This window comes from Canis aureus, chromosome 34 (assembly GCF_053574225.1).
Source record: "Canis aureus isolate CA01 chromosome 34, VMU_Caureus_v.1.0, whole genome shotgun sequence".
Taxonomy (NCBI): Eukaryota; Metazoa; Chordata; class Mammalia; order Carnivora; family Canidae; genus Canis; species Canis aureus.
Window position 1 is genome coordinate 19,549,624 of NC_135644.1, and position 12,644 is coordinate 19,562,267.

The following is a 12,644-nucleotide window of genomic DNA, read 5'->3' on the forward strand; positions in this document are numbered from 1 at the left end:
GTGAGTTCTCCCCCATAAAATCCGTAGCTTCTTCTGGTCTTTATCTCATTTAGTGACATTATGATCTATCCTCCCTCTCAAGCTAAAGACTTTGAGTCAGCCCTGACCTCTTCCTTTCTAGCCCCATGTTCATCACAGAAATCACAAGTTGCTCAGAAACTCTGGGGACAGGGCTTACATCCTCCAAGGAATTCTGATGCACACTAGAAGCTGAGAACCACTGGTCTACAGGATAAAACCCAAAGTCCTTAACATAGCATGTAAAGCCCTTTGCACTTCAGTCTATTCTTTTCCAACAGTACCTCCTTTGATTCCTTTTCACTTCCTGACTTACTGAACTTACTACTCCTGGAATGTTTCAGGGATTTTGAACTTGACCTATGGAAATGTATAGTATTTTCAAATATGGTGTCATTCAAGTAAAAACACAAACCTATACTAGAGTTGCAGTATAATACGATAGTGTAGGTAACAAGCTTTGGAGCCTGATATATGTGGGTTCTACTTGGGCCACTGATAACTCTCTGAGACCTTGAGCACAGTTTTAAATCTTTTATCTCAGATGCCTCATCTGTGAAATAGGCATAACAACCACATCTGAATCGTAGGGGTATCCAGGAGATTAAATGAGATAGTACAAATTAATTACCACAGTTCTTTTTTTTAAGATTTTATTTATTTATTTATTCATGAGAGACACAGAGGGAGAGAGAGACAGAGACATAGGCAGAGGGAGAACCAGGCTCCCCTCAGAGAGCTCAGTGTTGGACTTGGTACCTGAACTCCAGGATCACACCCTGAGTCAAAAGCAGAGCTTAACTTCTGAGCCACCTAGGTGTCCCTAATTACCACAGTTCTTACTAACATCATTCTTTTCCTTTTTTTATTTTTAAAAATATGTTGTTAATAATTCTGTAGAGAAGCTATGATAGCATAGTGTTGATGCTAGTGACTTACTATCCATTACTCTCAGCATCAGTTTTTTTTTGTAGAAGTCAGACTTGCATTCATCCTCAGTGATTTTTCTCAACCAGCCTCCTCTAGCACTCATGCAGTAAACAAAATGCTATCAAATAAAGATATCTTTGAACTACAATGGGTTCATGAATTTTCCTTCAATACAGGCTAAATTCTATTTTATTTGAGAAGCAAACAAGTATGACACCCAATTGATAGAAATTTTGTTTGCTGAAATCAATACCATGGAGCAAAACACATAGAGTTTCCTTTAGAAGTGTTTGTATTAAAGACACTTAAGAATTTCATCAGGTGTTGCCTATTTCTCAGTAAATTAATAAGCACCATTAAATTTGTACAGATGCTACTAAGATTTTCTCCACCCATTTTATGAATGACCCTAACTTAAAACTCTAGGATAACTAGAGAGAAGTTGGGTTTACCAAGCAGATTAGGGCTTCAAATTAGGGGCTTTGGAAAAGCTTAAACCTTCTGCAGAAAGTATTAATGCTAAGCTATTTCAGTCTGTAAGGACTATCTTATTAACATTAAACTACATAAAAAGTTTATTTTAGTCCTACAAAGCACTAATGAGACTATTTATGTGATTTCTTTAAAGTTATGCATAACTTCTAAATTGAGTCTAGTGTATAGGAGATATTACAGAAACACGTTTTCAGATGTGTTTAGTCTTGACCACTGAAAATTTACTAAGGGCCAAGGTTTCAGTTATACAAGGTAAATACATTCTGGAGAGCTCTTGTGAGCCAATGGGACTATACGTAACTCTACTGCATTGTATTCTTGAGATCTCCTAAGAGGATAGATCTCAACTGTTCTCACCACACATACAGGGAAGAAATTGGTGAGAAGATGGCTATGTTAATTAGCTTGATTGTGATGATTATTTTACAATGTATACTTAATATCAAATTATCAATTTATATACCTAAAATATATACAGTTGCTTTACTACTTTTCATCATATTCCTCTTCATCTTTTTCTCCTCCCTCTTATGCCAGGCCTTTCCTTAGTTCTGTTCCACTAGCTTCATAATTCAAGATTCCAGGCTCCTCCTCTAGATCTGCCACTGTTCTTCACTAGCCTTACTTCTGCATGTGATGGCAACCTGACATGACAGGACTTTTTGATTCTGCTTGGTTTTACATTATACTCTTTTCGGATTATACAGTTAGTATATTACAAAATCAGGATTAGGATATGAGGAGGATACTCTTTTCCAGGAGTACCTGTGTCGCTCAGTGGTTAAGTGTCTGCCTTTGGCTCAGGTCATGATCCCAGGGTCCTGGGATTGAGTCCCGCATCAGGGTCCCTGTGGGGATTCTGCTTCTCCTTTTTCTGCCTGTGTCTCTGCCTCTCTCTGTGTGTCTCTCATGAATAAATAAATAAAATTTTAAAAAAGAGAATACCCTCTTTTCCATAAAATAATGTATTTTCTGTTAATTTGGTAGAAGAAACCAACTCAAGTTGCTCCCAAAATATTCTGAATTCAACTTCCTATAAAATAACTAATAACTAATTCTAACTTTAAGAACACAATAACAACTCACTCGTACTTTTATCCTTTTTTTAAAGAAAATATGGATGAAATACTTTAGAGAATTTAGAAAGTTTTAAGAACTGTTAAAAAAAACCCATTTTCCTAATCAATTTTTACATTATATGATTATACTATTATATTTTTATTAATAGGTAATCTTTCTTGGAAGAGGTCGATGGAAGTTAGTTTTTTTGTTTGGGGCGGTGGTGGGGGGAGCACTGGCTTAACATGATGAAACCCAGTATAGACTTTATGAAATGTATCACGAGAACAAATTAATGAAACCACCCAAAAGAAATAGCATTTACCCAAGGGGACCCATTAAAATGTTTGAGAGGTTCTCTGTTATGTTTACATTTAATTAACAGTCCTTTTAAAAAAGAATGTATGATAACATTGCTAACCAGCTAGGTTGGAAATCTCTTAGGATATGCCTTTGCATAAAAGCCAGACAGGCAGTCGAACACTCCTGCCTCCAAATAAGGGTGAGAAACTCTCTGAGGTGTGATAAATCCTGAGGGCAATATTTATCAACCTTCATCTCAGATAAAAAGTTTACTTTTCTAATTAGAATATATTATCTGTTTTCTTGCCTCAATCTTTTGAATAATATTTCTCTTCAATTTTAAGTGACACAAATAAATCTCAGATAGTAAAATCTTAAAGGGAACTTTTCTCCTCTGCTAATTATACTTGAGGCAGATAAATTCTGTTCTATCCTTATTGTCACAAATGGGAAGACCTCATTCTTTTTTATGATTGAGTGGGAACTCATGGTATGTGTGTGTGTATATATATATATATATTCTTTATCCATTCGTCTATTGATGGACTTAGATATTATAAATAATGCTGAAATAAACATAGGGGTGCATGTATCTTTTCAAATTAGTATTTTTGTTTTCTTTAGTAAGTACCCAGTAGTGGAATTACTGGATCATATGGCATTTATTTTTAACTTTTTGAGGAACCTCCATACTGTTTTCTACAAGGGCTGCGCCAATTTACATTACCACCAACAGTACACAATGGTTCTGAAAGGAAAAATTTTTTAAAGATCGATTAATTGTAGTTCCTCCTTTTTCAATTCTTCCTTTTCTTCAAAATAAGTGTGGTTGTTTTTTAAAATCAACTTTAATTTTTGAAATCTCAGTCATTATCTTTTTGGGTCTTTCTTGGTTATGGTTCTGTTCATCAGCCCTTTATGAAACTTTTTACTCCCTGACTTTTTTGCTGCAGCCCCTTACATGTCTCTCCCACTTCTGCTCTGTCTCCTTCTCCTTCAGGGTTTTCTCTAATTCCATCTGTCCTAGTGGTGTTCAGGTGAATGTTTAACAAATAATTCTCCAAGAAAAAGAAAGTATGCATACATTTATCAGTTTATTTTAAATCTACTGATATAAAGGATGTGTAGCACATGATTTACAAATAACATAAGCAACATTGCTTATTGTACATGCCCTATAGCTCATTGGTTCTCATAGAATGCTGTTGTTAAATTCTACCAAAGTTTTGGATTTGTAGATAACCAACGATTACAGTTGATGAACAAGTATAGTTTTAACCTGAAGGTTGGTTGGTTATTTCATTTATGTTAATCAGTAAGCTAACAGTGAGACAAAGAAACTGTATGTCAGAACTTCGCTCATTCATCAATGATGTTTGCAAATCTTAGATAATAGAATTTGAATAAGGAAAGAATATTTCCTCAATTTTTAGTGCTATTCCCAGTGTCATGGCTATAAATATGACACCTTTACTGTCTTTTTTTTAAGATTTATTTATTTATTCATGAGAGATACACAGAGAGAGAGGCAGAGACACAGGCAGAGGGAGAAGCAGGCTCCCCACAGGGAGCCCGACGTGGGACTCGATCCTGGGTCTCCAGGATCACACCCCCGGCCGAAGGCGGCACTAAACCGCTGTGCCACCAGGGCTGCCCAACACCTTTACTGTTTTATATATTTTATTAACATTTCCTGTATTATTTGTTAAGTTTACTCTAGAAAATCAGCAAACCCTGGTTTATAGCATTTGATGACTTTTGTAGTGTAAAGATCCCCACCATGGCTTATTTCAAACTACTGATGTGAGTTTGCCAAATGTGGAGATGCTACCAAATGAAGAGATGCCACTAGTTCAATAGCATTTTGTACTTTCAAATTGTCATTTTATTTTTATAGTATGACAAATTTCCCTTGACTCAAATAGAAGACAGAAATGTACTCTATAGATAATAGCAAAATGATTTGAAAGGGATATGTTTTTAAGATTTAGTCTTTTCAAAAGTAAGTTATAATTTTAAGTTCATATAATTTAACTTTTGATAATTGCTGCATTTAACAACAGGCTTGCAAAAATGCCTGCCAGTTTAACAATGAGTTATCAAAACTTATGTGAGCTGGCTCCAGCATGTCATTGCATTCTCTTCCTTAATATTACTGTTTTAGAATGCTCTAGATATGGCCTTTTCTTGGCCCTAAATAGATTTTTATATGTATGACCTCAAAAATTCTCCTTTTCTAGCCCAGACTTTCCCCTGAGCTTCAGATTCAGACCTCCAAATAACTACAGGACATTTGTATTTGGAAGTCCTACCAGCATCTCAAACTCATTACCTGCCAAGTAGCCCTGCACCTGTGTTCTTCATTTCATTGCTGACATTCATCCATCTGTTCTGAGTTCCTCCTATTCTCTTATGCTGCATAACTAAATCCTGCTGATTTTACCTGCCAAACATGTCTTGAATCTATTACTGCTCTAATTCCTAACTAGAGTTGCCATGACCTATCCAGCCTTATTAAGGCTACTGAACAAGAACCCTAAATGTTTTTTTGCATCTTCCCCTCCTTTTTTTCTCCTCTTCCACTTATCCTCCATTCAACTGTTGGAGACATAAATTTAGGTTTAATGTGCCTATATCATTCTCGGCTTACAACCCTTCACTTACTCCCCAACGTTTATAGAATATAGACCAAACTCCTTCATGTGGAAGAAAATCCTTTCCATAATCTGACCAACTTCTCTAACCTCATTTCTCACCCATGCCTCCACACTTGGCTTTCATCACAATTCTGAACTGCTTATAATTCCTATGCATAACACATTTTGCTCCCTCTTGGCCTGGAATTCCACCCATACTCTTTTTGGATAGTATTTTGACTCAATTCAGGTGTCAGATCTTCACAAAGCCTCTTCTGGTCTCTTAACAAACGAGTGGGGTGAGGTTTTCTGTGCTATCAATATTACACCTTTATATTTGTGATTTTAGTTGCCTTATCCAGTTAGTCATTTATTTCTATATCTATCTGCCTAGCCAAAACAAAAAAATAAGTCCCCAGATTAGAGAAAACTATGTACATAGCTAAGTATATAAAAGATTAAAAGATAATAAATGGAGAAATTAATAAATAAGCCTAAGATTTTAAATAAAATGATCTTCAACTCATCTTGCAGCATATTTTGCACTTAAAGTTCCAAATGTAGAGTTGTTTTTAATATAGAGTACTTGAAACAGTTTTATCTGCTTCTAATCAAAATCTACTTTTTAAAAATTTTAGAAACTCCTACTAATTTTCTTCATATTATCTAGAATGAAGCTTTGTGAGGAACTTTTTTTTTAATAGAGTAGAAGGATCAGAAAATTGTAGATGAAATCCACATCAAGGAAAATTAGCAGAGAAGGTCCGGAAAAGCATTTTGTTCTCAGCTTTGAGTTTCATATTCATTCATTCCATGTTTGTCATGTATCCACACAGTGTTTGGACTGCAATAATGAAAAAAAATAATAAGTGCTTTAACCACTTTGGAAGAGATTGATGAGAAATCAAGAAAGTACAGAATATATTTTAAGTTAGAAATAATTGACGTTATTTTTAGTTGAATGTATTCAAGTTGAATCTATTCAAAGCAGCAGTGTTAGAAATTATTCAGTTGAGGGATGTCACAGGGAAAGCTTTGCATAAGCATTTTATTTATTCTGAATATCAAGATTTTATATGCATATCTCTCTTCTCAGGTTGTGTGCGGAGGTTCCCATGCTGCCAAGTTGACATAGAATCAGGGAAAGGAAAAATCTGGTGGAACATCAGGAAAACCTGCTACAGAATAGTTGAACACAGTTGGTTTGAAAGCTTTATTGTTCTCATGATCCTGCTCAGCAGTGGTGCTCTGGTAAGTTATATGACACCTAAAGCAATCATTTGAGTCCCTCAGTATTTTTAATAAATGAGTTGGAGGATAAAAATATCATGAAAGTTGTTTTACCTAAAAATGAATCCCTATGATTAGTACTGGGACAAACTTTTAGTTTAGTTCAGTAAATATTTACTAAGCACTACTCTAGGCCAGGCATTATTCTTGCTGCCTTGAGTGCAAAGGTGGTTAAGATCCAGGTACTTTTCTCAATGAGTTCAGAGACCTCTGTAGAGAGAGGCACAAGTGATTATAGAACTGGGATGTGTTAGTAAGTGAAGAATATAATTGATAAAGATCTTTAGCAAGAGATGAACAATTGTCTGCTTGCACTTTCAGGAAAGTAGCTGATTTTTTTTTTTTGCAAGATCTAGAAAGATGAATAGAATTTTCCAGCCATACATGGTGGGCTGGCTGAGGGAAACAAGTGTATATAAGGCAGCATTAAATATCATGATGTGTTCAGGAAATTAAAAGTTGTCAAGTTGTAGAACATGACATTGGAGGAAAAGCAAATACAGGGAGGAGAGTGGTAGCCACAGGTACTGTGACAAAGATAGGCAGTGTCAGCTTATGAAGCATCTTGCAAAACAAACCATAATTTGGGGGTGAGAATGAGACACACTTCTTATGTGCATATACCAAGCACTTTCTATGGAAGTTGATAAGCATCTGGGAGAGTTACAAGTTCCCTGAGCCTTTTCTTACTCACTTTTCTTTCCCACTGACACAAATAGAGATGAACCCTTAGAAGCCCAGTTCCAGCTAGAGATACCACTGGAAATTCCATTATACTAAAAAAAGAATACTCAAGAACTTTGTAAATTGCCTCACAGATAGTCTTCATGGACCTGGGATTGGATTTTACTTTACTTAAAGAAGCTAACCTCTTGCTATTTCACAGATGCTAGTGGAATATGAGACTTCCAAGTCAGAGACAAAGGATTTTATTCCTCATGACATTGGAAGCAACATGAACTTCAGCATGTTTGGGTTGCTCCCCTTAGTCCCCAGGTCTCATGGGGGCATGGCATGGGGATAAATGGTACACATAAATGCATTAGCATCACAGCTAAAGAGCACTAAATTTAGAGAACCCTGTCCTTTTTTTTTTCTTTTTTTTTTAAGAGAAGGGGAAGAGGAGAGGGGGAAAGAGAGAGAGAGAATCTTAAGCTGGGCATGGAGCCCAGTGCGGGACTGCATCTCACAACCCTGAGATCATAACATGAGCTGAAATCAAGAGTCTGACTCAGCCACCCAAGTACCCCAAGGAACCCTGTCTTTTTATAGCAAGCAGTAAGCAACCTTGCTTTTTTGTCCCAGAGGCACTGTTTCGTCCCTCATAGTTGCTTGTTGCTAAAGCAACACTAAGAAATAGCCTGAGTAAAGAGCAGTCAGGTTCTTGCATCCTTGGCATACCCAACGAGAATATGTTGGGGTGCTCAGGGCCTATAGTGGATGACCTCTTTTGAAACAGAAGATAAATAAGAAAAATGCTTTTCTTCTTATCTGGTGGAATCCAAATAGGAATCTCAACAATATCTACATTATCTTGTATCCATCATAACTAAGGAAGTTTATTCTGTGTTGAGCCATACACATAACTGAGACTTTTAGAAAGGAGAGTTAAAAAAAAAAAGTTTAGAGTAATCCCTTGTTCAAAATATCTAAAAAGCAAGATGACATTTTTGGGAAGAGGCACTATCCAAACTTTGGTTAGCCTGGGTAAGGCAATTGGTTAAGAATCTGACTCTTGATTTCAGCTGAGGTCCTGATTTCAGGGTCATGAGATGGACCCCTGCATTGTGCTCCTCGTTCAGCATGGGACCTGCTTGAGATTCTCTATCCCTCTCCCTTGGCCTCTCCCCCTGCTCACTCCTGTGTTCTTTCTCTCTCTAAAGTAAATAAATAACATCATAAAAAAAAAACACACACACACACAACCCTGAAATTCAAATGAATGAATCATATGAGGAAGAAAAGGGAAAGGTATTTTAAGAAACTGCTATTTTTTACTCAGGGAGTTTGCTAATTGAACTAGATTTTTTAAGTACCTGTCTATAAAATAAACAAAAAAATAACAGCTGAGTTAGTACATAGTTATTTTTAAGATCCTTGCATAGGTTATTTTTTTTTGCATAGGTTATTTTTGCTTAATCTTTATAAACAATCCTGTGAAGTTATTATTGTTTTGCTTATTTTACCAATGAGGAAATTGGGCAGAGAGTTTAAAAACTTGTTTAAAAAATAAACAAAATAAAAATTAAATTAAATTAAATTAAATTTTAAAAGTTGTTTAATGTCCCAAAGTTAGTAAATGACAAACCTATAACTTAACTGAGGTCTGAAGTCACAACCACTGTATCTTTTCACTGATTTCTGGCTCCTCAGAAAGGAGAGTACACACCATGTAGAAACAAATGAGCGGTTACTGAAATGAGTAACAGTAAAACCTGCACTACACATTAATGTTGCCCTTGCCTCCTTGCTCCCATATCCATGAAACTAGTCCTGGAGGTTAGCCAGGAGCCCTGCAGGCTGAATCTGGTTTCCAGCTCTAGAACCAGTCAAAATAAGGTGTACTCAGGCAGGGTATCTGGTTTTCAGCCTCAAGACTTACTAGTTACTGGTCCAGCTCTGCACCCCAGTTCCAGGAACTCTTTGTTCTTTGTGGTCAAGTCCCTTTGTTACCTTTGCATTCAACCAGTTTGCACCCTTTGCATTCAACCTTTGCACCTTTGCATTCAACCTTTGCACCCCAGTTCCAGGAACTCTTTGTTCTTTGTGGTCAAGTCCCTTTGTTACCTTTGCATTCAATACTAAAGTGTTGCCATACTGTCTGTCTGGGAAGCTGCCAGACTCTTCCACAACTTGCAGAAGGGAGGCCAGAAAATCCTGAGGGCTGGAAGTTTTCCTTTGCACTTCAGTGGCACTGACATTCAAAACCTCAGTCAGCTGCTAGAACCTTCTTTTACCATCTTAGTAAGTCTGCTCATTCTGTGCCCCAACTTCTCTGCATGCTTCAATATTGATACCAACAGTATGTAATAAGTGTGAAGGATCATTTTAAAAGTAGATAGAAGAACTTGGAATAAGAAGAATTCCAATGGCTTTGGATAGGTAATGTAATGTACCATTAAGGATACAACTCCTTTTGCTTTCATGTTCTTCAACAAAGTGGATATTGTTTCACCTTGAAAGAGAAAATTCTACTGCTTCAGACCTGTTTAGGTCAGCAGTATTTTCAGTGTCTGAGGTGATCTCAATTCATTAAATCTGTTCTAATTACTTCTCAAGGGACTAATGGCTATGACCACAGAATATCCTCTATTACTTACTGAAAGTTTTCACTTTCAAAACTGAAAGTTCCAAAAGAGTGTCAGAAAGTGCCACATTCATCAAATGAATGTAATGGTGATTTGAAGAGGTAAAGCTCTCAATGAATGATAAAATACTGTGCAGAATTCAAAGAAAGAAGCCATCCTCTGTGTTCTACAGCCCGATGAGCTACTGCACTTGTCCTTTCAGCAAACCTTCCCTTGCCTTCTGCTGTGTTCTTGACACAGTGTGAGGCACTGGGAATGCACAAGCATGTAAAAACTGAAGGAGATCTCCAAATCCTACTGGTGGGTGTGAAGGAGAGTGCAAGGTGAGAAAGATAAATATGATGGACCAATCTGGGAATCATGTTTTAAATTATTAAGATTCATCCAATTTGAAGAGAGGTAAAGGGGAGTCAGAGGAAGTAAAAATCACTGTATCAAAGATGAGTATTCCTTTAGAAGATTATAAATAATTTTATTCTTTGCACCCTTTCTCTTAAACTCTGGTGACCAGTGGCACATACTAGTGAGAAGTCTAGAATGAAGTGTTACATAGTACTGTAAACCAGAATAAAGTCAGCTAGCCCATAATAGTATGTATCTTTCAGTGTAAAATTCTCCATCAGAATTTTATTTCCAGTCTTTGTTATGAATCATAAGCGTTAAGTTGGACGTGAGTTGAAATTTGAATACTATTTTCACAGGCTTTTGAAGATATATATATTGAAAAGAAAAAGACCATTAAGATTATCCTGGAGTATGCTGACAAGATATTCACGTATATTTTCATTCTGGAAATGCTTCTAAAATGGGTAGCTTATGGTTATAAAACGTATTTCACCAATGCCTGGTGTTGGCTGGATTTCTTAATTGTTGATGTAAGTTGGGTTTATTCTTATAAATAAGTGTTCTGAAGAACATTTAGTAATGTTTGTTATCATATTTTAATTTTGGTTAGCTTTTTGTACTTTCAGACTATAGTTTCATGGTTTTTTTTGAAATATTAATGTAGCTAATAGAAATATATCTGTAAGGAGTATTAAAAGGGAAATTTGTCAGTGACTATGGATTATTTTCTGTACCATTCTAACATTTATAAGTTACTTATGCGTATGTTTTCTGCAATCAGAGAAAATTTGATTTTATATACATGTATATATATGTGTGATTTGAATATCATTCCTGTTGGGAAGAACAAAGTGAAAACCTTGGTGGTGAAGGGTGGGAATGAAAAGGGCAGAAGCCCAGATTAAGAAGATAAAACATTGGGGCACCTGGGTGGCTCAGTCGTTGAGCATCTGCCTTCAGCTCAGGTCATGATCCTGGGGTCCTGGGATCGAGTCCCACATCAAGCTCCCCGCGGGAAGCCTGCTTCATTCTCTGCCTATGTCTCTGCTTCTCTCTCTCTTTCTCATGAATAAATAAATCTTAAAAAAATAAAACATTGATTTTTTTTTTACAATATAAAATTAGAAAATAAAAGAGGATAAGGAATATTCAAGTCTCATATGTTAGCTGAAAGTTATGTAAAAGTATAGTGCTAAAGCTAAATAACTCTGGGTTTAGGAGTTTGGGAGGCATGGAATTTCAAAATATTGATCTCTGTCTCAGTGAGACGGAAAACCAGAATGAGTCACAATCCTATCCCCCCTGAAACATCCAATTTACCTTTCATCTCTAGAGTGGCAGTGAAGCAGAGAAATAGGCACTGGCAATTTCAAGTAATAAATTCAGAGAACTATTCAAAACTTGAATGATGGAAAATATATAAGAATGCTTCAGTATATGCATTATTTTTAACAAAGCAAATATTTTTAAGGAGTCTTGTTGAAATAGGAAAGAAATCCTAAAACAGCTGCGAGAGTAAGGCACTGCAAATAGAAATGGTGCAACATCCAATTTATCGATTTATTATTATTTAGTATATTTTACTTTATATCTTGATATAATTTAATATCACATATAATAGTGACCTTATTATATTTTATATTATTTTAAAAGGCTTTCTAAATTAATTCATGACCTCAGTTTCCCAATCTAATTTTTCTTAGAATGATTTATGTTTTTCCATCTTCTGTTAATTCTCCCAGATTTTCCAAATTCTAGTCTTTGTGGCTAAGGAAGGAACAACTTAGAATCAGTTACAGTTCTGAGAGATATTTTTTACATCTGATGTCTAGAATTAGAGGGCAGTATGAAATTTTTTTTTATAGTCTTAACAAGTGCTTCAACATTTAACTGAGAATTTGCATCAAATTTTCAGAAAAGATAAAGATAGCATCATTCATAGATATCAAAATTGCGAGTAAGCATGACTATACATAGCCACATCTGCAAAATTAACCCAAAACTCATCATATCTACTCAAAAGTTCAGTTTCTCAACTGTCATCCGAAGCTCAGTAAACTCTTTTTTAACAGATCAATATATAAAACATTGCAAACAATAACATTTTTGTTTTCTATATTGGTGATATGCAAAAACAATTTTTTTCCTGATATAGCTATACATTACACCTCCTATGTTCTTTTGGACCTTCTCTGTAAGAACTCTGATTTTTGATACCTTATATTAGCGATTCCATATGAATTGTTTTTCAATTTACTTT

General features: G+C 35.7%; 1 protein-coding gene and 1 long non-coding RNA gene across 8 annotated transcripts in view; one reads left to right on the plus strand and one right to left on the minus strand.

Annotated features, from left to right (window-relative positions):
* SCN9A (sodium voltage-gated channel alpha subunit 9) overlaps positions 1-12,644 on the plus strand; it is a 159,704-nt gene that overhangs the window by 124,246 nt on the left and 22,814 nt on the right. For all 7 annotated transcript variants that reach the window (XM_077883425.1, XM_077883427.1, XM_077883423.1 and 4 more), the window contains 2 exons: positions 6,538-6,692; positions 10,741-10,914. In XM_077883425.1, the coding sequence (XP_077739551.1) occupies positions 6,538-6,692; positions 10,741-10,914 (329 nt within the window). The remainder of the gene's footprint in view (positions 1-6,537; positions 6,693-10,740; positions 10,915-12,644) is intronic.
* Positions 3,881-12,644, minus strand: part of LOC144304831 (uncharacterized) — a 72,927-nt gene continuing 64,163 nt past the window's right edge. The window contains exon 3 of the long non-coding RNA XR_013371814.1: positions 3,881-6,285. This is a non-coding gene — a long non-coding RNA (uncharacterized LOC144304831). The remainder of the gene's footprint in view (positions 6,286-12,644) is intronic.